The sequence below is a fragment of the Anser anser genome (genome assembly GCF_964211835.1).
Source record: "Anser anser genome assembly, chromosome: 4".
In the NCBI taxonomy this organism is placed as follows: domain Eukaryota; kingdom Metazoa; phylum Chordata; class Aves; order Anseriformes; family Anatidae; genus Anser; species Anser anser.
The window spans coordinates 613,473-639,185 of NC_139724.1; the positions used below are offsets into that span (position 1 = coordinate 613,473).

Genomic DNA, 25,713 nt, shown 5'->3' on the forward strand with positions numbered 1-25,713 from the left:
CTTTTAGCAAGCAAATTCTGGTTGTTTATTTCTTCTACAGCAACCACACTAGAAAAACAGATGTTGCAGAAATCCTTTCATACAGAACTACTTGTGCTCCACACTTGGGCAAGTCCTTTTGAGATATTCTCAAAGTACAGAACAAGTATCTTGCATCGTCTATAACTGGAAAAGCAATTGGGTATATTCTTTTCCTGTGTTATAAAAATGATTTCTGCCACAGAGAAGGGGAGAGGAGAATTACTTGAGGAACAAAACTTCTGAGTTCATGGGACAGTTTTCATCTGCAGCGAACTTGGGGATCAGAATCCAACTTGACATTTGTCATCTGGCCCGAAGATTCTCGCCTTAAAGCGTTATAGCTACTCCACCCTGCTGTGCCCTTCACCTTTTGGCTTTCTTCACCAAACAATAATCTTATGGGGTTAAATTCTATCAACAAACTACTAATGCAGCTATTCTACAACTTTTTCAAAGCTAACTGGAGGGAGTACATCCAAACCCCCAGTTTGACAGAGGTGAAATGTCACCTTCAGATATCTCTTTTTGAAAGATTTTTCAAAAGAAGAAAGGTTCTTTTCAGTCATGACAGCTAGCATGCAAATAATTCTGGTACAGGTTTTAATATGACTCCAGTTACTTAGCTTGCTAGAGGAAAGCCATGACAGGATCCTCAAACGCCAAGGCAGCACTCCAAACACCCTGATAAATAGGAAATCCAAAACCTGAATGAGATGCACCCTGCCAGGCATTGCACTCTTCAGCTTTTTATCGAAGTCAGCCAGAGAAACTAAAAACTTGTAATTCAAGATGTGCTGGATCTCTGCATGTGTTTATGAAAATCAGTACTCATTTTCTCCCCCACATTGATGTTCAATCTAACCGCAAGGCTTCACATCTCTAACTGCGCCTGACAGTGGAAGTTCTGATTAATAACGAGATTCTCCTACCTCACTGAAATGGCCTAATATGTAGTCTCAGCACCAAAATGTTCAGCTGAACAGAACTTTGATTTTAACTAGTGTGGCAACAGAAAAGTTGATTTTGAGCTCCATGTATGCAGGTGACTGTGGTTAAATGCCAAAGCAGACAAAGCGGTACAGTGCACATCCTCTAAGAATTTTGGCAGGACCGCAGTCATTCATACCTGATTCTGCTGTAGCTATAGATCCAGAAGCCACAGAATAACACAGATGATAGACAAGTCCTGCTGATAACCCAGGACTGAGCAAAGAGAATCAACTAGCTTGTACAGAGAGCTGACAGAACAAGTTGATATTTCACAGTAAAATTGCTTCTAAAAGTGAAGAAGCAATGTGACAAGAGGCAGGGAGTACCTTGGATCACTTCAATTAATTGAACAAACAAACAAAAAAATAAAATAGGTCAAGTCTGAACAATCATGTCCTCAAGAACCTTAGAGACACCACGTGCCCAATATCTTCCCATAACGCTCCCTCTGATCATAAGCCTTCATCTATCCTCCCAGAACTCAGAAGTAGAGATCATTTCCCTGGCCCTACAGAGCCCTGCATAAGCAGGGCATTGTCACAACTATCTGGGATTTGCCAGTAACATTAATTATATCTTCTGGCTATCAAAAGATCCCTCGACACCTCTTTTATTTATTCACTCCTGTGATTGCGATTAAATGCAAAATGAGCGAGGATTTACAACTTGTACATGATGATTTTAGTTACTTATGCGTGAAAAGGAGCACTTCAAAGTACCTATTCGGTTATTTTCTTACACGAAGGTAAATGCAAAAAAAAAGTCAAAACTGTTCAGATAATACCGATCATGTGATTATTTGGCTATGCACATTTTTAGGTAGCTTTCAGATGCTCAGTTCTGACTTCAAGTATACATGCATGCACACAGTTAGAGAATCCTGTAGTAGAAACAGATGTCAAGTTTTCCATGTGCACACAATCTACAAAGCTATCCTTGCACCACGACAGGATACAAAGAACGGAAAGACTTAAATTTCAAATCTCTGCTTATTGATGGTCTTGTTTGCTACTCACCAGCTGAGGGATCTAAACCATGGTAAATCATAGGAGTGATAGACTCTGTAACCTATAGTAATGATCTCATGGAAACACTTCACTTGGATGCTCAAGACCTAAAATGAAAAGAAAAAAGCTATGTACATACACTATAGTTGTTTCTTGAAGGCTGTGCGGAGTACTCCAACCTGCATTAAAGGGAAAAAATTATTCTGAATTCAAATTCCATGCAGAAAGGAGGCAGCTTCCAAGCAAGAACACAGGAAAGTACAGTTGTTGAGAAAAGGCACACTGGGCTAGCTGCAAGAAATCCCCCCAGAAATAAGGGAAAGCTCCTGACTTTTCCTCACCAAAGCACTTTGGCAGCAGGAAGTAAAAATTGTTTCCTGTAAAGAGTAGGCTCTTCTACTACTTTTGGTTACATTTTATTTTTCAATTTAAGCAAAATTTTCAAAGTCCAGTGGAAAAAAAAATGGATTCTGCAACACAACTTGGACAGCCAGGTCTTCCATTTGCAAGAGCCTCATTAAGGGTAAGTATGTGCTGCTAATTAGCACTGACGAGAAGAGGCACTGCTCACCTAGCGCAGGTCCAAACGTCACACCCTGCACAGCCTCCATGTTGTTTGTCATCTCACCAGTGTTGTGCTTGTCTGTGCAAGTCTGTAAGTGTGTCCTGGGAGCTGTTGGGCTCTGAAGGTCTTGACCAGTTCGCCTAAGCCGTAGTCACCAAGGAGATCACTTTGCCCCGATACCACATATTTCCAAACATGGGTCAGCAGTAATCCTGTGCAGAGGTTGGAGGATGAACCTACCCACACCAACCATGCACGTCAGCACACCAGGCTTTGCAGGATTTCTCTTAGCACATGCACTCATGAACACATTTCACCTTGCTCAACACGTAACCGCAGCCTATAGGGTATTACACCACCTTAGCGAGTTAACTTTGACGTCTGTCCATCTCATGCTCTCTCTTCTGATTTGTCTACATTATAAACCCAAATGATACACACAACAGCAACACTAAAGGATTGCGCCTTAAAGTGGAAAAGGACATTTGGGGATGAAGGCATGGAAACTTGTGCTTGTTACCTCCAGACAAATGCAAAGTATGTTCCCAACCTCTGAGACAAGTCTTATGGCTTCTCTTCCCATCTTAGCTGGACTTCCCTTCCCACAAGTCTCCAAACATTTTCCATCCCAGTATTAAGATTTGGTTTTGGCACAACAAAAGTTGTGACAATTTCAGTTATGTGATTCCAGTGAAATAAAATCATTCACGAGCAGAACTGTTTTATTCCTCCATTCCTTTTTACATGGCAACAAATGTCAAATTGAGAAACAGTTTATTATATCAGAGAACCATCCTGAGTTTTGTTTTATAGTCAAAAGGAAGAGTTCTATATTAATTCTATGCTAGCTTTTTGGTTCATCTCCTGGCAGCTTTGCCCATGACTGCAATCTTGGAGCATACTATGAATACACCAAATTGAATTGCAAATTGATTAGTTCCTTTGTGCTCCAGTTCTCATTCTGGAAGTGTTATACTAAAAAAAGGATGTGAAAAAAATGCCTCTACAATGACCTACACTGTAATGAAGCTTTGTTTTGTTGTTTCTTCATACACTCAAAGACATCGTCCACCAATGAAACTGTGAATTACAAGCTTGTTGTGTCATTCTTCTGACAACAGGAAATACAAACTAGACTCATTTAGACAGGGACTCTAATACAGGCCATAATACTGGTGAACAAGCATTCCAGTATCTCAAGACATTACTGTCCAAGAGTGTTTCAGAGTAGGCATGGAAAAAAAAAAAAAAAAAGATTTAGACTATTTTGCAAATTTAGTGAAAAATCAAAGCAGCTACTCACAAGCATTAATTTCAGTGTTTTAAAAGCCACATCCCTGCTTGTTGCTTGTCATGACTGGAAAAAATAGTTAAACCATTACTCACTAAGAATACCAGCCATAAAAATGATGGAAAGAGGTAGTATGCAGTGTGTATGAATGTTATGATGATATTTGTTCAATTCATGACCTAAAAAAACATTTTATCTCTGCACCTTGGACAGGCACCTATCTCCATTCTATGGATAAACCCTAGAGAGCCCTGGAGAGAAGCAAGGAATTAACAGAGCATGAGTGAGGAAAGTCTTTTAAAGCTAGGCACTGCCAGCAGACAAGAGCTGCCTGCCTTACTCAGCCTGAAAAATGGAACTCTCCTTCCTTGTATATCAAACAAGTCTTAAAGAGGGTATGAGAAGGTAGTGGGAACGAGCCAAGCAAATGGATGAGATTAATCTCATAAGCTTCAATGTAAAGAACTGTTCAACTTGTTTAATTCCTACCTAATTTAAGTAGCTGAGAAGGCCTTCATCCACAAGGTCCAATTGAGAACTCTTCCAATTTTTCAAGAATACTTCTATTTACCGAATTAAGAGACAGAGTGCTCTTTCTGTAATGTCTGCACTTGAATTCCACCTATTTCTTATGCATGACAAGGAGATGAAATAACTCTTGCATAATAGAAGATTTTAAACAAACTTACCAGAAGCATCAGCATGAAAGATCCCATGTATATTATAAGAAAAAACACAGAGATCATAGCTAGAGTTAGAATTCCACGAATCCACCAGTTCTTCCACCTGTCGAGAAAAAAGAGAATAAAAAGTAACCAGTTAGAATTGAATATAATGGCCACTTCCTTCCCTAACCAAAGACTCAAGTAGATGGGAATCAGCAGGAAGACCAGGCATCTTGCTTAATAAGACACATAGCAAGAAACACAGAACCAAGCAGCTGGCCACCTCACGAGGGGACACAACAAAGAAAGCCAAGTGAGCCATCTTTCCTCTTCCCCCACCCCTCTCCTCCCCACTAAATGCCTTCATTTGCCATCTAATGCATCAGCCCCTCCTTAAAGGTGCTGTGAAAATACATCATGATCCCCAGGGAGCATTTCACAGCAGGAGCCATTGGGAACCAGCCATGTAAAGGCTTACCCATGAAAGAAAGGCTGCCAGGAAAAAAGCATAGAAGTCTTTGAGGACTGGCAGACAAAACCAGGGGATTGCTGACTGCCTGTGTTAGCAAAGCCGCTGTTTTGCCAGGTAAAGGAATATCTGTTGATCTTGTTATCTGTTGATACGTAGACTGAACCACCACAAATGTTTTTATGTAAATGTAGCTAAACACTGTGGCAATTCATTTAGAAATACTCACATGGGCAATCTTCAGGTCCTATGCAAAAAAAAAATACACTAAACGGGCTGAAGCATAAACATACCAATCATGATATCAAATAAAAATTTAGCCTTTAATTTTCATGTAGATCAAACAAAAATTAAAACCTCAATACAATCAGTAATAATTTTAGTCAGCAGCTCTCAAATATGAGAGCTTGTTTGTTTTACTATACCTGGCAGACAAGCCTGACAAAGCCCTTCTGAGGATTTCTGGAGTGCTGTCTATTGATGGAGGAACATCCGGAACATCTGAATCATTTCTGAGATCCAAATCATCAAGTCTTTCAATCAAATCTGGTTCCTATGACCAAAAAAAAAAAAAAAAAAAAGGCAAAACAAACTAAACAAACTCAACATGCAATAATATTAGTTATTTCATAAAATAGTATTTAGTCACAAGCTTATGTCTTATAAGGTGATGCAGGAATTATCAGTTCCTAAAGCCAAGACAACTATAACGTAGTACTCAAACTGTAAATACTGCAGTAACACTGTATTGACATGTAAATACTGTATTGACATGTCTTCTAAGGCCAGTATTCAGATGCTGTAACATGACCTGCCATATGCAAGGGCACTTCACACCCTCAGCACTCTTTCTACCCACCTACATAAGCATAAGGATCTATGTTCTCAGAAATACCACAAATGACATAAAATATGGGTTTAACAAAAATCCCCAACTCTCTAACATACTCCCTCACCTTCATTTCAACTCATCTTCTACGGAAGAAGGTCAAGGCTCTTCTGGTCATGTTGCATGAAGAAACTAAATGGAGTACCTGACAAAACAGTCCCATTCCAGAGCAAGAAGAGGTTGCTGTGACAGTCTCATATATGTCTATGTGGGGGACTTGATCCCTCCAGCTTGAAAACACATGATCCAAGAACAAACTATAAAGTGACCGGATATGCTATGGACACAGTATTATTTAGAATAATCTCTTGGTATGACTCCAGCATGGCATTGTTTCTTCACCATTCACCCATGACCACTCAGGAAAACACCTAGACAGAACTTTCAGCATAGCAAAGAGCAAAATAGGCAGTCTAGTGTACAAATTCTCACCAACAGTGAGAGTGAACTGGTGACATTTTTTTTTCTCTCCTCAGTAGAATTTACTAAACGTGCTAATTTACTTCATCCTTACATGACCAAATGCTTAGCTCTAAGCAGTTGGAAGGCTGCTCAGCCGTGGCACAGCAGGGAGCAGCAGAGCTGTCTCTGGCTCTGCATCCAGCTTTGGCAAGGGCTGGGCTTCCTCACGACCTCCTGGGCTTGCCTCACCTCCTCACCATCCCAAACAGCCTCCAGCCCATCCTACATACCCAGCTTCATCAGCTCCTAACGGCTCTGGGGACCGTGAAGTAACTTGGCTGACCAGGGATTTTCCTCTGGAGCTTAGGCAGAAAAAGAAAGTGTACAGCTGCTGGAAGCAGGGTCAGGCAACATGGAAGGAATACGGGGATGCTGTTTGTGTTTGTAGGAAGAAAATTTGTGTGGCCAAAGCCCAATTGGAATTGAAGCTGGCCAGGTCTGTGGCAGACAATAAAAAGTGACCTTTTAAATACGTGAATAGAAAAAGGAGGACCAGAGAAAACATAGGTCCGCTACTTGATGGGGAAGGTCACCTCACAGACAAGGACTTAGGCAAAGCAGAGACGTTTAATGCCTTCTTTGCCTCCGTCTTCAACGCTGATGATGTGCTTCGGGACCCTGGGTGCCCTGAGCTGGAGGACCATGACGGTGAGAATGATAAACGCCCAACCGACCCTGAACGTGTGTGGGATTTGCTGCTCCACCTGGATCCATACAAGTCCATGGGTCCGGATGGGATTCATCCCAGGGTGCTTAAAGAGCTGGCTGGTGTCATCGTGGGATGTCTCCCCAGGGATGCAGTCACGGCACCAAGCCTGTCGGAGTTCAAGAAGTGTTTGGACTGTGCACTTAGTCATACGGTCTGAATTTTTGGGTAGACCTGGATGGAGCCAGAAGTTGGATTCAACGATTCTTATGGGTCCCTTCCAGCTCGGGATATTCTGTGATTCTATGAACTGTACTCGAAACCTTTTCCACCAGTGCTGTACTGCAGTTTCTAACTCTTTCTCTCTTTCCAGCCTCCTCATCCCAGATCCCTGTGGGCTGTTTTCTTTGCTTGTTTATCCTCAACCTATTTCCACAAACAGGTCAGCTTTTGTTTCCAACTTGTCCTTAATACTATTATTTTCTTCCCAAGTTTTGAATATTTTTGGCATTTTGGAAGAGAGCAAACATACCTCCAACCCCGCATTAAAACACCACAGAACTAATAAGGTCTACAGTCTAAGCCATCGCAGGGTTACTCTCTTCATAGCCTTCAGCCTTTCCTCTTAATCTGCTGGCCTTTGGGAAGCTGGGCTTGAACGTAATCACAGCCTCGACAGCCGACGACCTCTGGGAGTGACCTACACCAAAAAGACAAGGCCTGCCAACCCCCTGTGTCCATGACCAAGGCTGTGCCCCAAAGTTTGCCCAGCAGCAGGCTGAACCGGGAGAGCTTTGGGTCGGGGGCCTGGTGGGCTCAGGGGCCTGGCCCACAGCTGGGTGGTGGCAGGAGCTGGCCAGGGTGCTGCAGGCGTGGCCCTGGCCTTCCCCGCAAGCCCAGCACCGGCCGTGGCCTGTGATTAATGGGCATTAATGGGCACTGCAAGTGTGGCCCAGGCCTCAGGGAGGCTGTCGAAAATGCGAGTAACCAAACAGGGATTCATGTGCTTGTAGCCTTAGTATTCAGACGTTTCCTTCCAGTGCTGTAGTACTATTCCTTAGGAAATCAACTACAGACGTTATGAGAAAAAAAAAAAAAAAGGAAAAAAAAAGCCACAGGCCTTTTGCAAAGTCACATTCCAACCACTACAATCTGCACCGGAGTACAAAAAGCTATTTGTACAGAACTAGAGGACACTACTCGACTGCAGATAATGGGCAGTAATCCTGGCCCCAAGATCACGACTTAGAGTCTTTAATATTAATCCTTGCTTGTGCATAGCAGAGGTGTTCTCTCCGTTAATCATGGAGAACTAAGGAAAACACCAAGTCTTTTGACGCATGTCAGGCTTTCAGTATTGCTGCACATGGTTCCATACTCCATTGCTGTTTAAACAGTCAAAATATATATGCTTAGTTTTATTCCTCTGACATGTAATACAATTTTCACTTATGCTCCTAATGGGAACCAATTTTTTAGATTTCTCAATTCTAGCACCTCAGTTGCGGCATTTCTCAGAGCACCTGAACCCCTTAAAGAAGGAGTCTTCCTGTGTTCACCTGAGATGTATTTCACAGTAGTTTGCTGCTGCTACAAGGACTTGGGCTGATGCAGACTTCAAGTTTTATATGGCTGCATCTGTTTGCCATTTTTTTAGCTTTCATTTGCTAAAACAACTAGTGGGGGATAAACCATGAACTGTATCTTAAACTTACCTCTGCACCTTACCTCAACAATGACCCTGAGCACTTGATTTTCCATTTCATGCTATAATAGCCACAAACATTTCCTGAATAAGGCTTTTAATTTGCCAAGTCAGAGGTCAAAGAGGAAGCTGTTGACTAAAAGCTAACTAATTGTCATCTCTAGCATAAAAAGTCCTGTAATAACCCCATCACTGGTGGACAAGCTCTTCTTATTATTTGTTTTCTTAGTTATATGATCAATTATAAACATTTCAGTTTACAGCCAGGAATAACAACAATCACTGCAGCAGTAAATGCTAACGTAATCACTACAAAAGCCCTCACAAAGGAAAAAAAAAAAAAAAAAGATCTACATCAGTCTTGCAATTTCAGTTTGACCTTGTAGATCCAGTTTTGGAGCTCAGTATAAAACCCAGCACCTCTTCCTTCCATTCACTAGGTCTGGGATTAGGCCAAGCAGAACACACTGTAACAGCCTCTATGTGTGAGGGATGACAGATGAAAAGCTATGGTTTTCATGCTGTGGGTACCCATTTGCACATTTTGCCAGGGTTAAGCAAAACCAGCCCAAGTTGCACTCTCTTAATGACTAAGACACCTTACGCTTCTCTTAATTTGAAGGCTCACACTCCTTCCAAAGAACCCATCTGATCAGCTTAAAAAGGACAAGTCCAACAGGGCTGAGATGATGCAGGCCTGATGAGTACAGGGGAGAAGGCAAACCTGACAGTTCCTTGGTCGCTGCCACAAGCTCAGCACATAACAAACACATGTAACTGACACTACAATCCTCATCGGTTTCCAGAATTTGTCAGCTACCCCACAATGAAGGTGTGTTTAGTTGTAGGGGTTTGTTTTGATGTCATGTTCCTAAAAAAAAGGCAAGCCCTCCATCCTTAAGCTAATTTGGCTAAATAATATTACAAATAGTTGGCCTTAAAAAGGAGGGCCTCAAACAGTCAGGAGACTGTGCCTCCCCAGCAGGAGGTCTGACCAGGAATTAAGCTTCCACATGGACTTCTGCTTGCTTTCCAGCACCTACAAAAATACAGCCATGTGTCATGCATAAAAAACCCAGATCTGTCAGCCTATCATCCTCTAAAAGAACATATTTTAATTGCCATTCCATACCACACATTCTTCACTGCAATTATCACGTGCTGAGCAAACCACGCACAAAAATTGTTCTTGTTACTAAGGCATTTGCAACATTCTGTTAGTACTGGATTTTTTCCGGGACACAGTAACAAACTCACAGGTAGACTGCTAATACGTTTTCCTCAGACAATACAGCATCACCTATGTTAAGAGGAAATCAAGACGGACATTTTCCAACAACTTACGTGGGGGGAAAAAAAAATGTTAAAGCAAAATAATTTAGTTATTGTTATTTTACCAGTATAAGGGTTACTTTAGTTTTCTTCTCTAGCACTGACCTTTCTGCAGTCTCTACCCCACGTGTCACACTGAAGTCAATAGTTCAGTGAGAGCACCTTGGAGCATATTTAATGAGATGTACCTTGATACCCTCCTCTGAAATCAGGCTATCAAAGTATCAGAAGATCCTGAATGACAACCTTGTTTTCCAAGCTGTTAAAAAATGTACCACCACCACCACTCTCCCCCCCCCCAAAAAAAAAAAACACACAAAAAACAGCTTCAGAATTGTTCACATGTAATCACAGACTTAAACCTTCACATCCTTTTCTACCTACAGCAGGTCTCATTCACCACCACTTCCACGAAGTTACAGTTTTGGAAATATTCAGCCCTTTGGTTATCTGTGAAAGTAACATAGGTAAATTTTTCTGGTTCTTCCAACACTGCCAAACAAACTGAAGTTATTTGTGACAGACTCTAATGTTCCACTCTAACCAACACTGCCATCAGCATTTTCATGCAACTCCAAGTATTTTAAGAGCAAATTGTGTCTCTGGGCAGCAGAGTACTCATGACGGTATGTTGACATTGTTAGTAAAAGCATGCCAGGCACGCGGCAGCAAATAGGACAGGAAAGACCTCGAGATCTCTCCTGCACACTGTAGCACAACACAAAGCAACAACAAACTCATGAAATCGCCAAGGTCCACAGGGCAAAAGCAGGCCAACAGGAATTCTGCAGCCATCAGCTTGGCAGCGTTGTGAGCAGCTGAGGACACAGCCATGTGGAGCCTGGGACATCAGGGAGAAACTTCACAAAGGGCACACCATGTTCACGCAAAACCAAAGAAGTTTACTTAAATTCATGAGGAAATGAGCATCTCTGGACCTAGTAAGCATAACAAGAACAGTATCAGCTTACTGAAAACAGCAACTAAAAGTCCACGAGATAAAAACCTCCCGACATACTCGGAGTTCTTGGAGCTCTTGCGCAAACACAAAGCACTTCTCTACCTTGGCAAACAAGGTGCTTTCAAGCACGTCCCTTTTACCTATCTGGAATACTGAATGAATTGGGTCAGCAACAGTTGCATAAGTACTGAGCAGTTTCCACGCGGAAGGAGACATCGAAGTTTTCTGCTCTGTTTTAAGTGTGGGAAAGGGTCATGTTTCTCAGCTGTGAGGTAGGAACCAGTGGAAACGAACGGACTGCATCGCAGCTATCCTGAGCAGCTGCAGAGGAAGGTGCGAGTTTCGGGCCCAAACATGCAATTGCAACGCAAAACTGGTGATCTGCACAGAGCCAAAGGAGAACTCGCTATTCACATGTCGGAAAGAAGTGAGAGGCAGAACAGACAGATAAGCATCTATGGATATATATAGTGAGGCATCTGTGAGTCCTGATGTCCAAATACTTCCCATCAGATCCCCTACTGTACACTTTACCTAAGTCCTCTTATTTAAAAGAGACCCAAAGCGCGACCTATAGAATACTCGGCACAGAAAGCTGGCTTATCTTTCCAGCCGGCCAAGGGCACTACAGACAGCTTAATAGAGAAAATAAATCCGTACTGTCACCCGCGAGCCATGCTGCAGCCCCGAGGCCGCGGCTGTCGCAGCTCCGTGCAACATCTCGAGCAGACACCCAGAGGGTGCCCGACCGACCACCAAGGAGCCTCCTGGCCTGGAAGGGGCTCTCCGTGTCCAACAGCACCAGCAAGCACACATTTGGGAGCGATTGCGTTGGCGTTTAACAAGTATTCTGGCTTCCGATACAGCAGCAGAGCCCTTTTCTGGGGGCTGGCTCTCGAATGGCCGAGCAGCGCCAGGGCCCTAAGGGACACCCCACCCCCAGCACCCGGCTGCTGCCTGCGCTCCCCCCCGCCCCGGCGGCCGTTACCATGGCACGGGCCGGCCCCAACGGCCCCGCCGCGCCCTCACCTGGTCGCTGCCTTCCTCCTCCTCCTCCTCCTCGCCGTCCTCTTCGGGGGCCGCCCGCCACCGCCGCCGCCGGGCCGCCATGTCGGGGAGCGGGGGAGCCCGGCGCGGGGACGCCGCCCGGCACCGCTCGCGTCCCGCTGCCCAACCAGGTGCGCCCGGCCCGGCCCGGCCCGGCGCGGCCCCGCCGCTGGGCGGAGCGGGGCGGAGCGGGGCGGGCACCGAGCAAGGCGCGGGGCCGCGCCTCCCTGCGGCCCGGCAGCGAGCGGCCTGTGGGTGGCTCCCGGGGGTGCGGCGGTGTGCCCCCCGGCCCTGAGCGGCGGGGAAAGGGCCGGGGGAGGAGAAGCTGGGATAGCGAGGGGAAGCAGCGCCAGGAGGTGGGCCCCGAGAGGCGGAGGGCCGGGCACCCAGTCTGTCAGCGCGAGGGCGAGATGAGTCAGGGCGCTCTGGGAGAAGGAAGAGAGGGAGCACCCGAGCAGCTGGTGACAGTGGGGTGAGGGCGTGAGCAGTCCCGCGGGCAGGGCCACGACGGGCCGGGGAATTAGGGACACAGAGCAGGTGCCGCAGGGAGCAGGCCGAGCCTGGCCCCGCTTGCCTCCCAACCGGGTGCCCATGCAGGTCCCACACACCTTCACCCACGGAGAGCCTGGTGTGCGGGGCCGAGGGAGCACTGTCGAGGCTGTAAGGCTATGCCACGGCACGGCCTTGAGCCCCAGGAGCCCCACGGGACTGGGGCTGTGAGATCAGGCTGGGAGCAGAGTCTCTCTTGCTGCCCGGCGTGCGTTCCCGGAGCCCTTGGGTGCTCTGAGTCACAGCTGGTCGGACTGGTCGGGCGGGAAGCGCCAAGCAACACCCTGCTGCTCAGGCTCCCGGGGGGTAATTACCCGCTTTACCTGGAATGTGAATGTTTCCCAAATGTTTAGGCTCTTCGCGGGCCACGCCTGCCCTGCTCACCCATAGCACGCGGCTCCCCACCGTGCGCCTCGACCCATGCGCAGAAGGGGAGGTTCTCTGCAGGCAGGCACAGCGCTCAAGTCCCTGCATCAAAACACTTACATAAGCCATGTGCTGAAACACGTGTGTAAGCCGTGCTCGGGCACCCAGCAGAAAGCAAAGCTGGCACGGGGCTGCTGTATCCTCTGCACGCCATCAGCGAGCCCCTGTTGCAGGAGAGAAGTGGAGCAGATCAGGTCCCTTCCCGCTGCAGCAAAAGCAGCCTGAGCAAACCCATCCCCAGCTGGCCATGAGGCTGAGGGATAGAAGTCACTGGGCTCAGAGTGCCTGCTTTTAACATCTTTGCGTCTGCATGCTTCACACAAGGGAGCCCTATCGCTGGCAGTCTTGGAAACGGAAGTTGTTTGCAGCTTTTGTCTTTCTGAGATACATTCCTACTTATGCATAGAACACGGGACACGTGGAAAATGTTGATACAGCATTGACAGCTATGTCAGACAGTGTTGGCAGACAGCACGGTATCCCCCCAGGTCACAGTAATTATGAACACTACTGTAAGATGCTGCATTTAATCAATTTACAATCTTGCCCTATTCCTAGATCATTACAGAGAGATACCCCTAAGCTAGAGAAATGCGGAGAGCAGCGTTTCACACACCAGCCTCCGATTCTGCTAAGCATTTGATCTCCGAACCACAAGGCCACAGCCACTGCTGCCACGCACTCCCCTCACGCGACCAAGGACCAAACCATGGGGCTGGGGACCGCGGGTGGGAGCTCTGCACCTGTGCCAGAGCGCTCAGGAAGTGCTGGAAGCCGAATTCCAGGTCAGAAGCTGGCTGTTACACAACCTATGTGCTCTCAGGTGAATCCACCTCCTCCAAAACCAACACAAAACAAGAGTCTTTTTCTTTCCTCTGAATTAATGCAGTATGAGCTCTAATGCTGTTGTGAATGTTTGTCGACAGACAGCGACATTTTGCCAAGGCCTCCTGAATAGAATTGTCCATATTTGAGTAATTTAAATCCACTGACAGCACCACATTGTTCTTTTGGGTTTAGCTAACATGCCTAGTAACATCTTTACATTTGCTAGCGTGACATAAAAGCATCATAGTCCCCAGTATTTGTGACTGAGTTACTTGCTTGGTGCTTGCACACTTGAACTTTATAAAGTAGGACACTTGTATGCCAAACAAACAAACAAACAAAAACGTAACAGAATGGGGAACAAACTGGCCACAGTATTCCCAAATTAAGCATCAAAGTCTGAGAAACACTGCCTGTTGACCACCATGCAAAATCTGTCTGCTGACACCTTTACCTGCTGTGGCCTTCTGTTTGGCCCAGGTGGCGGAGCACTGCACAATTACATGGGTATTCCTGATCTCTCCTCGATACCATAATCCCTGGGATGCTATTTCTTGCTCCCAAACAATGCTTCAGCCGTGGTGGGTGTCTGGCAAGCTGCTGCTGTTTTCCTAGGAGATTAATTCTTGAATGTGCTTGCTGTGGCCGCCTGAACACGCCATGTGTTTGCAACATTCCCTTCCTGTGTGACGTCACGTGCACCGCAGGCTGCGTGATCCATGCGGATTTGGTCTTTCAACGCAAACATCTGTCTGGAATACTGTAATTTACCAGCTGGGAACGCTGCCCTGGGCTCGCTGCACTGCTGGCAGGGCTGCCTCCTGCAAACAGAGAAGAGGATAAGACAGGAGTGAGGTGATGGGGAGCAGTGTGAAGGAGCTGCAGCCGGGTGCAGACTGGGGAGACCGTTGGGGGCAGTCGTGGGCTGGTCGGGAAGGGACTCAGGGCACAGCCCGCAGATACCTGCCAGAGGAGCTGGCCCATTACATGTAGCACGGATGGTAAGAGCTGTTTACTGCTGAGTTCAGCCTAAAGCCTTTGGAGAGAGTTCACTCTTGATGTGTTTTTGGTAGGCCAGCTTCATCTTCTCAGCCTCTGCCCAGGCACGCAGCTTCTCTTTGTGTAGCCAAGCACTGGAGGCACAGCCTCTCTCAGCACGCGGCGAGCAGCCGGCACCACTTCTGGTTGCAGCAGACTCGCTGCCTCCCATGCCGGGTAGCAGCCCAGGCCCTGGTTCCAGCAGTGTTTTGCCTCTTTCTTACACCATGGGAAAAGCAGTTCTACAGTTTTGGCAGCAGCTTCTCCTGCCCTCTGGCCAGTACGGCACTTCCACGTGAACTGGTTACCGTTTGCTGGATTTGCGGAGCACCAAGCACAGCTCGTTCTTGTCTGTGCTCTCTGGCACTTGATTTTGTCCTGTCCTTCTCATCCTCCTTTCCCAAAGCTTTACGCCATCTCATTTATTTGAACTTCAGTACTGCCCACCCTATTACTTTTCAGTTCACAGGAAAGGTTGATGCAGGGTATCAGGAGGTGTATCAGCATTCATTTTCAGCAGTTTGTGAAATATCACCCTCTTTTGCCAGCAATATCATCTTACTACCTTATCTCAAGGGACAGAGAGAACCTTATGGCATGCTCAGAGTGTATATTATAAGTGGCAAGTGGTCTTGCAACTAAGGCAAATGATAAAAAATGACAAAAACTCCTGATCTGGAAAGGCGGCCCTATAAAGTCCTGGTTTGCTGCCATTTTGCTGTGGCAGTTCTCAGATCTATGCACATTCTGTGCTTCATAACACTGCTCCTACACATGCACTTCTGGGAGTTTCCCGGCAGTAATCTTCCAATGGCATAGTCATAAAAAGACACTAGCAATTATTAACCAGTTACGCCTTTGCTATCTTTGTCACCTTTCTCCAGACTCCGTGAAATGCAACCACACTACATAGGAGCCTGAGCTGTTTACTAGGAGGGTACGGACTGAGAGAAGCGCCTCACCCCAAACAGCCATGAAAACAGAATGCAAACTACAAAGACAGAGACCTGAGGGCTCTTCTGCATTAAGTTGCCAGGATTGTGGTAGAAAGCCCCTCAGCAAATCCTGACTAATGACTCATGTCATCATGACACCACAGCACTCCTGCTCCTGACCCCACTTCTATGCCCTGCAAGTCACCAGCACGCAGGGATAACTGGCTGCAAGCTGTCTGCCTCTTTGCCTTATCTTCTGGAGAGGCATTTGTGGGAAAGCGCTCTATCCTGAACACAGCTTCTGCAGGGCACTCCACCTGCAAAGCGGGCCGGGGAAGCAGGCACCGATCAGGCCTTGCTCCAAGCTGAGGGGGGAGGAGGAGCCGGCCCCCTCCAAAGGATGGGATGCAGGCTGCCCTGGGGCAGCACTGGCTCTGCCCCCAAACTTTTCCAGCTCCCTCAGGGGCCCTGGCCAAAACAGCTGGTCCTCAGGCAGGAAGAGTGAGAGCTGGATGTGGATGGAGGGCCACCATGCCAAATGGCTTCCTACCACTTCTGCTGTCATGCAGGGCAGCTGCCCAAATACCTGCAGCCTGCACTGCAGAGCCCAGACAAGAGAATGAGTCCAGAACTGTACTTTCCAGCTCATGAACTCTCTGATGCAGGGTTTTTTCCATGCAATTGCAAAGTAAAGGCACCACCTGAGACCCACCAGTTGCCAGCACAAGAAGACTCTTTCAGCCAGCTGCTGTACCCCCATGCTCAGAAGGTGCTTTCTGTATGGCATCCCTCACGCCACCGTGAGAGCTAACCAAACTGTCAGTGGCAGAAGCTATCTCACAACAGGAAGGCATCGATAACCTGTGTGCAGGTACCTTGGATATGGTATTCCAGCCACGGCATTCCCTGCTGCCCTCTCCTGAGCACCACAAGCAGCTCATGCCATCTGCAGAACATGACCGCTACTGACACCAGTGGTGATGAGAAATGAGAAGGAAAGGATGAAGGTGAAGAGAAGCAGGAGCCAGTAGAGGTCACCAAGAAACGTGTACAAAATAGCAGATTTCTCTGCGCGGCAGGGCACAGAAGCATATTGTATCCCAAGAACTGCTGGCAATGCCACTGCAAACTGAGGTGGGGTAGGAAAGTGCTCCTTCTGGCAACAGGCTTTTTAGTATAGGAGAAAACACAAAACACGGAACAACCCTTCTCTGCTAAGATCTGTCTTACTACAGAGCAATCAGAACATCCGTCTCCCTGCCTCCCTTGGCAGCTCCCAAGCCCCCCAGTGCTCTCTCTGCCTTCCCCGTCACACCTCTGCAGCACAGGTCCGGCCTCCATAACAAAAGCAGATGCAGCCCTTGGGGCTGATACGGTGCCCCGGGGTCTGCAGGGCTGGAGGGTGCCCCATGTCACAGGGATGAGGGCAGCAGCTGCCTCCTGCAACTCCAGCAAGGCTTGGGGAAGCGATGCTGCACCCCTGCCACCCCTGCCCTGGCCAGGAGCAAGAGCTCTTGCCCCTTGCCTTGTGGCACAGCAGCTCCTGCTGGCACAGGGCAGGAGAAGCACCTTATGCAGGGTGACACCAATAGGGCTGCATCCTCCCTTAAAGCCTCCCTTGCATGCAGGGTACAGAGATAGTAGTAGATGCCCGCACAATGCACTGTGTACAACATCCCGTGATGTAACGGATCCCCTTTTACAGTAGCATTTCTGGGGTAAAATTGCTGCACTCCAGTAAAGATGTGGCCCGATGGGAGCCGAACAGGGTGGGAAGAGAGGCAGGGGGGTGCCGGAACTGGAGCGTGGCCAGGCAGAAGAATTAACTACGTTATTGTTGCAAAAAGCACCCTGGGACCTCCAACGACCACAAGCGATCAGCAGCCGGCTCTCACAGCTCACCTCCGGACCAGAGATGATTTATAACACCGAGGGGGAAGCAAAAGCTTTACCAGAGCAGTCCGCGCGCAGCACACATTAAAGGCAGTGAAAACGCAGGACTCTGAACTTGGAAAGCCAGAGGCAGAACCACACGAGCCAGGAGCAGAGCGGCTGGTGACAGCTCGCTAGGTGGAGCTGCGAGAACAAGGACGGGCAGCGGCCCTGCAGCGCCACGGCCCCGCGGAGCCGGGGGGTGTCCTCCCGCCGCTGGAAGCAGCCCGTGCTGCTTAACGAAGGAAGCACAATCTTTTCTTAAAAGGCAACAAAAAACAACGCACACAAAAGTAACGTTACAGAGTCTGCTGCTGCGAGTAATTTTCTTTTTGATTTAGTTTGAATGTTCTAATCAATGCAGCCCCATCAGCCTTTGATGTGATGGAAAATGCTGAAATATGATTTTCTAAAAATCGTAAAAATATGCACATAACGATAGCTGCTGCTGCCGCTTTCTCCCCCCTCCCCCTACCCCCCCCCTCACTCCCCCGTCCCAATTTAGATAATCAATTTAACGATTTCCAGTTCCCTGACACCGGACAACCCTGTGCCAACAATTTCTAAGCAGAGCTCTCTCTGCTGATTTCCATGGGGGCTGTGTAAAGATCGATGCCCAGAGATGGCCTACTGTACGCTCGTTTTCCTCACAGAGTGAAACAAACTGCACAAAAGCTCCAGCAATGCCAGTTAAATTTCCATATAGTTTTGTTGTTAACGTGAATCCAAAGTACAGTCAGCCATTAGTTTTTGCCCTGACGCATACCTGGTAATCTGCATGGAGGCAGCACGGACATGAACTCCAGAGCCGTGTCCAGACTCGTGGGGAGTGGTGGTGGGGAACATGCCTGGGGGGTGGCTGGCCCGCGGGGGGACACCCGGTGCCTCCTGCAGGGCCTGTGTTGGTGCCTCCGTTCTCTACCTGTGCCTCGCATGCATGCTTGCCCTGTGACTGGCCCTTCTCCACAATGAACTGCAATGCAAAGTGACCAAAGTTAACTTGGGAACACAGCACCTGGACAAAGAGAAATGGCAGAGATCAAATACCAGGGCTCTTATACACGTGGCCCACGATGCATATGAGTCTGCACGACTGTTACCCGCAGGTTTCTGCAGTGGTTTCCTAGGCCTGTACCAATACAGTATTTCTTTATTTATTTATTTACTTTTTGGTTAATACATAACTGTTTTTCATAATAAATTTACAAAACCATTGTTTGTACCGAGGCTTTGCTCCCACTTTGGCTTGCTTTCAGGGGGCCAGATGATAAATGAGGACCAGGCACAAGCACCAACCCAGAGCGCTGCTCCAGCCGAGCCCCAGTGTCTGGGCCTAACCCTCTGTGTGCACCCCGGCCCCGTTAGGGTCGCCAGTGCCACCCGGACGCGGAGCGGCTCGCTCCGATGGCCCGTGCCATGGGCCAACGTGGGCACGGCCAGCAGCAGCCCCTGGCTGCGCTCTCTTCTTTCAGCGAACGGAGAGGACGGGCCACAGCGCCTGCAAGCCCACCAAGGGGAAGAAGTTTTCCGTATACCCCGCAGCGCCTGGGCACCCAGGTGCTACCGGCGCTGCCCAGTGGCACCGGGCAGGAGCACACAAACAGGAGGGTGCCGAGAAACCCTTCGTACGCTGCGGACTGAGGACGCGGCTCCTCTTTTAATCCTGGCTTCCTGGCTTTCCCCCAGCAGGGGTCAGTCCGGACCAACGATAAGAAACAAAAAGTAAAAGTGACTATTCCACTGCAGCACCAAACATTTTCCACGCTCCAGAAAGGAGAAAAACATTCTGCCCGACTCAGGATATGGAACATATTTCTGCACCGCGTTTAAGAAAAGAAACACTGAGGCAGCGGCGGCCATGAAGGACCCCCCCGGGACGCTCCTTGCACGCTTGCCGCAAAGGGCAAGGAGCAGGTTTCGCTTCCCCTAGGTCTCACCAAAACCTCAGCCTCCGGTGCAGATTCCTGCCCCGGTTATTCTGGATGCGCTTCCGCACACACGGGAGCACTGCTCCGGCCGCGATGCGGGGAGCGCGGCGCCACAACAGCAAAGCGACAGCGACGCGTCCTCAGGAGTGCCGCGGAGCCCCGGGGAGGGCGCAGGTCTCGGGACCTGTCCCCGGCTGGCAGCGTGAGGGTGCTGCCCACAGGACCGACCCCGGCACGGTCGGGCTGCGCGAGTAACGCACAGCGGTGTCGCTCTGAGGCCGGCGTCTCCACCAAGCCCCACGGCTGTCCTCGGCACGGAGGGGACGCAGGGAGTGCTGTCCTTCGGGAAGCCTGAGCGCTTGCTGTCCCCGTGGTAAGAAAGAAACGGGGGCGTCCGTGCAGCGTACGGTGCTCCCCGGAGGTCTGCACCCGAACACGGCGCCTCCCGAGCTGCGCGGCACCACCACCGCATCGCCCCCTGAGCCCCCCACCAGCTCCCAGGGCCAGCCCTCGGGGGGCCGTTCAGGCCGAAAGAGGCAAAGGAGAAGGTCTCCTGGGGGTGCCGGAGCAGCCCCCGGGGCCATTTCACTGCGGGGGCCCGCAGCCCGGCCACCACGCAGCGACGCCTTTCGCTCGGGCTGCCGCCGGAGCCGGGCGCGCCGGGGCAAGGCTGCAGACGAGCCGCTGAGCGGTACCAAAAGTGCCGGCTCCCGAAACGTTTCCTGGCCGGCTTTGCCTCTGTTTTATCGCCCAGTGAGAGAGGACACAGAGGGTGGCGTTTCGTGCGTGGAATTTTAATGATAATTTAATTATATTTTAGTGTATTATTGGCTTACGGTTTTGTAGTCTTACAAGAAATTTCCGTTTCCACATCTCCATTAAACGTCTGATTCATTTTCTTGGCTCCGGTAATACCTCAAAGCTACTTCACTAAAGAATCACTGTTCTGCATTAGATAAATATAAGACCGAGTGTGATTGACCTATTAACTATTTTTAATTAGCTTTTACTGTTCCTCAGCTATCCCGTGTTTCTGAGGAAGCAGAAAGAGAACGAGAGTCCCCCCGTGTCACAGAGCTAGCCCACGGACCCAGGTTATTCGCCAGAATTGGCCGGAGTCCACTGCACAGAATCTTGCAACAACATCACAATTCTCCTGCTCTACTGGATGTCATAATGGACGCATTTGCAGCGTGAATTATGGGCGAGAGTGAACAATTTTCAATCTTTATAGCATTTTTACGCTCTGCCTTCCTTTTTGGTAATCAGATCTTGATTAAGAGTTGGAATTAGCACCCAGAAGATTAGGATTTCCTGGCTCAGCTCCTCTCCCCAGCATAGGGCGGACAGCAAACGACTCGGCGCCTTTTCAGCGCTGCTACAACAAAACGCCGTCTAAATCCCCATCCATCACGCGCAGAAAGTAGCCGGCCGCTCGCTCGCACCGAGGCGCACACGGTGCCGGCGGAGTACTTTATCTGCTGAACAAAACCACGGCTCCGCGCAGGATCCGCTCCCTCCCGGCGTGCGGCACCCCCCAGGCACCTGCACCCGCGACCGGCACTGCAGGAAAAAAGCAAACGAACGAGCTGAGCCGTGCCACGCCGTGCCCTGCCGAGCCGGGAGAGGGGTCCCTGCCCGGCGGGACGGCCGCTGCTCCAGCCGCGGCGCCTCCGTCCTCCCCTTTGCCGCCCTGCCGCCGCCCTGCCCCACTCCGCTCGCCGCCCCTGCCCTGCCCCGTCTCTCGGCAGGCCCCAAGGGCTGGAGACAGCGGGAGGGAGGGAGGGAGGCCGCGCCGAGGGGAGGCCCCGCCGAGGGGAGGCCACGCCGCGGGCAAAAGGCGGCCGCCGCTCCGGCCCCGCTCCGAGCGGCCGGGGCCGGGCACGGGGGGAGAAACGAAAACACCCGGGAGAAATTTAAAGAAGGCAAAGGAAAGGATTTCAAAAGAGAAAGAAAAACATAAAGGCAAGAAGAAGAGGAAAAAAAAAAAAAAACAAGGAAAGAAAAAGTAAAACCAGAAAGAAACGAAAAAAGACAAGGAAACAGACAAAGGCAAGTAGAAAATGAAAAGTGTAAAGGAAAGAGCAAGAAAAACGAAAAAGCCCAAGAAAAAGAAAAAAGGGAAAGGAAGGAAAAAGTAAAAAGAAAAACGGAAAGAGAAACGAAAGCGAAAAGGAAAACGAAAGAAAATGAAAAAGTAAAAAGAAAAAGAAAGACAAATAAAAGAATAGGAAAAAATGAAAGGAAAAGAAAAAACGAAAAGGAAAAGGGAAAATGAAGGAAAAGAGAAAAAAAACGGAAAAAATAACGAAAGTGAAAGGAAAAAATGAAAAGAAAAAGTAAAAAAGAAAAAACAAAAAAGCAAAGGAATAAAGAAAGGGAAAGGAAAAATAAAAGGAAAATGGGAAAAGGATAAGAAAATGAAAAACGACAATGAAATTAAAAGAAAAAAAGAAAATGAAAATGAAAAAGAATAGAAGGCAAAAGAAAACGAAAAGGAAAAAGTAAAAGGGAAAGGAAAATAGAAGAACAAAAAAACGAAAAGAAGGAAAAGAAGAAAAGAAGGAAAAAGAAATGGAGAGGAGGGGAGGGCAGGGGAGAGGAGAGGAGAGGAGAGGGGAGGGGAGGGGAGGGGAGGGGAGGGGAGGGGAGGGGAGGGGGAGGAGCAGCAGGGCCGGCTGAGCCGCCGCGGGCCGTCAGGGCGGAGCGCACGGCGGGGCCCGTCCCGTCCCGGCCCGGCCCGTCCCGTCCCGGCCGGGCCCGGTGGGCAGGTCCGGCCGCCGCCCCGCCCCCGCCCGCCGCCGCCGCCGCCGCGCCCGCTGCCGGCCGTGCCCCCGTAAAGGAGGCAGGGAGCGGGGCGGCGCGGCAGTGCGCCCCGAGCCGCGCCCGCAGCACCGCGCCGAGCCGAGCCGAGCCGCGCCGCGCCGGGCCGGGCCGGGGGCGGGCGGAGGGAGGGAGGGATGCGGAGCGCCGAGGAGGACGAGGGGGCGGCGGGCAGGGCCCCCGCGGCGCCGTAAGCCGCGCTCCGCCGGCGCACACCCCGCGGCGCGGCCCCGATGCCCGGCGGGGCGGCGCCGGGGCGCGGAGCTCCCCGATAGGGGCGGCGGGCGGCCCGGGCTGGATGCCGGCCGCCGGGGCCCCGCGGCGCTAGGTCCCGCCGCGGCAGCGGCCGGGGCGGCGCGGGGATGCTGGCGCTGGGGCAGGCGGACGGCGCGCCCCGGCAGGGCGCCTTCCTGCTGGGCAGCCCGCCGCTGGCCGCCCTGCACAGCATGGCCGAGATGAAGGCGCCGCTGTACCCCGCGTACCCGCTGCCCGCCGGGCCCGCCTCCTCGGCCTCCGCTTCCTCCGCCTCGCCGGCCTCCGCCTCGCCCTCGCCGCCGCTCAGCTCGCCCGGCCTTAAGGCGCCGGGCGCGGGCGCGGGCCCCGGCCCCGGCCCCGGCCCCGGGGGGCTCCCGGCGCCGCCGCAGCTCTCGGCCGCCACGCCGCACGGCATCAACGACATCCTGAGCCGGCCCTCCGTGCCCCTGCCGGGCGCCGCGCTCGCATCCGCTGCGCCCTCTGCCTCGTCGGCGGCGCCCGCCGGACTGCTGGCCGGGCTGCCCCGCTTCGGCAGCCTCAGCCCCCCGCCGCCGCCCCCGCCGCCGCCGCCGCCCCCGCCCGCCCTCTACTTCAGCCCCGCCGCCGCCGCCGCCGCCGCCGCCGCCGTGGCCGCCGGGCGCTACCCAAAGCCGCTGGCCGAGTTGCCGGGCCGCACGCCCGTCTTCTGGCCCGGCGTGGTGCAGGGGCCGCCCTGGAGGGACGCCCGCCTGGCCTGCGCGCCCCGTAAGTACCGCGCCCCGACCCCGCACCCCCGCCCCCGGCCCCGCACCCCGGTCCCGCCGCCGGTCCCGCTCCCGGGCCCGCGTTAACGCCGCGCCGCCGCGCGTGCCTCTCTCTCCTCTCGCCCCGCCAGACCAAGGCTCGATTTTGCTGGATAAGGACGGGAAGAGAAAACATACCCGACCCACTTTTTCTGGCCAGCAGATTTTCGCCCTGGAGAAGACGTTCGAGCAGACCAAGTACCTGGCGGGCCCGGAGCGCGCCCGGCTGGCCTACTCGCTGGGAATGACCGAGAGCCAGGTCAAGGTGAGGCGGGCGGGGGGCGCCTGGGGGGTCCGCAGCCCCCCGGGGGTCCGGGTTAGGGACCCGGGGCTGAGGCGGTGGCTGCAGGTCTGGTTCCAGAACCGGCGCACCAAGTGGCGGAAGAAGCACGCGGCCGAGATGGCGACAGCCAAGAAGAAGCAGGACTCGGAGACGGAGCGGCTGAAGGGCGCCTCGGAGAACGAGGAGGAGGACGACGACTACAACAAGCCGCTGGACCCCAACTCGGACGACGAGAAGATCGCGCAGCTGCTCAAGAAACACAAGCCGGGCGGCGGGGGGCTGCTGCCGCCCCCGTCCGAGGGGGAGGCCTCGGCCTAGCCCCGCGCCCGCCGCCGATCTCGGAGATGTACAGATTATTTTTGTAGACTCTGCGCGCCCCGTGGCCGGCGGGAGGCCGGGGGCAGAGCACGGAGGACCGCGGCTGTACGGGCGCCGGGCGGCGCGGAGCGGAGCGGCGGGGCTGCCCCGGTGCCACGGTGTCTCGGTGTCCGGGCGTCCCGGCCCCGCCGGGGGTCGGCTCCCCGCGAGCAGGGCGCTCCCGGCCCCGGCGCGGCCCCGCTCCCTGGCGAGCAGCAGAGAGCGAAACGAAAGAAGGGAGAAGCCAGCGCGCGGACAAGTAGCTGGTGCGAATCGTCACAACCACTTTCGGTCAAAATATAAAATTCATTTAGTTGCTGTAATTGAATTTAAGGTGTGTTTTGTTTTGTATCATACGGAATACTATAGAATGTAAATTGTTTGCTTTTTTTTAAGCCGATAACGATGACATATCGTGATATAGCGTCTTAACATTTATTAATTTATATTAAAAAGATTCGGTTTGTAAAGAGGAAAAGAGCCCCCTGTGCGCCCCGTTCCATGTAATGCACTTTCTGTTCCCGAGTCCACCCCGATAAAGCGATTAAACACGCACCCTGCCGCCGTCTGCTGCCTTCTCCCCTGGGGCCGGGCCGGGGACAGGGCCGGGGGTCGCGGGCAGTCGGGGGCAGCAGGACCCGAGGCTGGGGGCCGGGACCCCTGCTCCCAGCTGCTGCGGCGCGGCCCCAGCAGGGCTGTGGAGCCAGAGGCGAATTGCTCGGGGCTTTCACCACCGGGTGTTCGGCTTCGTTCTGCCTGGGGGAAATGAAATCCCTGACCAGCCCCGGTGCCCGCGAATTGCAGCAACCGTTGTAAGGCAGGGGCACAGCAGACAGACGACAACCTCACGGCCGCGGCGCGGGGGCACGGCGGGCAGCGCGCACCCACCGAAACGGCGGCAGGGTAGCAGGTCCCCCCCGGCCCTGCCCGGGACCGGGACCGCATCCCGCACCCCTCATCCCTCCCCCCCTCCCCCGCGTTTAATGAGTCGCCCGCATCCTCATCACCCCAGCATGGTAATTGAGCAGATCTATTAACTTGTTACACTAGATTTGTTTAAAGAGACTATTACACAGTCATTTAATCAATTTGTTACACTGGAGGTCCTGACTTATGAGACACTTGCCGTATGATTCCTTAATGACTGAATTAATTTGTTTTAATAAAACCAACATTGTGTACAAGCGCATTTCAAGAAATGTAATTTTGGAGACGGAACAGTCCAATGCTTCATCTGATTAGGTCTTTTCCATGGTTTATCAAAGTCTGGAGTTGCCGTCATAAACTGCATGTATGGGGTATTTTTCTTTTTTATAGCGTCATTAATTTAATATGGATCATTAGTTCTTTATACACATGCATGTTCTGACAAATGTACCCAATGAATAATGCACCTAATGCGTTCGGGCTCAAATGCATCATGCTGTAAACAGAAACCGCTGCGGAACGAGCGGTGGCGGCGCGGACCCCGAAGCCCGGTGCAGGCGCTGCGGGGCCGTCGGGGCCCCGCGTTCGCCCCCGGCCCAC

At 51.2% G+C, this 25,713-nt stretch overlaps 2 protein-coding genes across 4 annotated transcripts in view; one reads left to right on the plus strand and one right to left on the minus strand.

Moving 5' to 3' along the window:
- CDS1 (CDP-diacylglycerol synthase 1) overlaps positions 1 to 12,217 on the minus strand; it is a 29,193-nt gene extending 16,976 nt beyond the window's left edge. The window contains exons 1-4 of one of the 2 annotated variants that reach the window (XM_083834196.1): positions 12,033 to 12,217; positions 5,434 to 5,561; positions 4,564 to 4,660; positions 2,028 to 2,125 (exon numbers count right to left, since the gene is read on the minus strand). In XM_083834196.1, the coding sequence (XP_083690322.1) occupies positions 2,028 to 2,125; positions 4,564 to 4,660; positions 5,434 to 5,561; positions 12,033 to 12,113 (404 nt within the window). In that variant the 5' untranslated portion in view covers positions 12,114 to 12,217. Of the gene's footprint in view, positions 1 to 2,027; positions 2,126 to 4,563; positions 4,661 to 5,433; positions 5,562 to 11,663; positions 11,901 to 12,032 lie in introns of those variants that run through there. The other variant, XM_083834195.1, reaches the window with a different exon arrangement.
- Positions 12,218 to 22,625: 10,408 nt separating this feature from the next.
- NKX6-1 (NK6 homeobox 1) lies at positions 22,626 to 25,370 on the plus strand. Of its 2 annotated transcripts, none has more exons than XM_083834552.1 (3): positions 22,626 to 23,508; positions 23,710 to 23,811; positions 23,896 to 25,370. In XM_083834552.1, exons 1-3 carry the CDS (start codon positions 22,872 to 22,874, stop codon positions 24,192 to 24,194), a joined length of 1,038 nt encoding a protein of 345 aa, XP_083690678.1. In that variant the 5' UTR covers positions 22,626 to 22,871; the 3' UTR covers positions 24,195 to 25,370. The 2 variants fall into 2 exon arrangements, with proteins under 2 accessions (XP_083690678.1, XP_083690677.1); XM_083834551.1 differs by having other exon boundaries at positions 22,634 to 23,508; positions 23,639 to 23,811.
- The last annotated feature ends 343 nt before the right edge of the window (positions 25,371 to 25,713 follow it).

What these genes read in the sequence shown, in the direction of transcription:
- NKX6-1 (XM_083834551.1), top strand. Translation starts at nt 22,872, where the DNA reads ATGCTGGCGCTGGGGCAGGCGGACGGCGCGCCCCGGCAGGGCGCCTTC. An exon ending in CCGCCTGGCCTGCGCGCCCC is followed by an intron (nt 23,509 to 23,638) that starts GTAAGTACCGCG and finishes TCGCCCCGCCAG; the next exon opens with ACCAAGGCTCGATTTTGCTG. An exon ending in TGACCGAGAGCCAGGTCAAG is followed by an intron (nt 23,812 to 23,895) that starts GTGAGGCGGGCG and finishes CGGTGGCTGCAG; the next exon opens with GTCTGGTTCCAGAACCGGCG.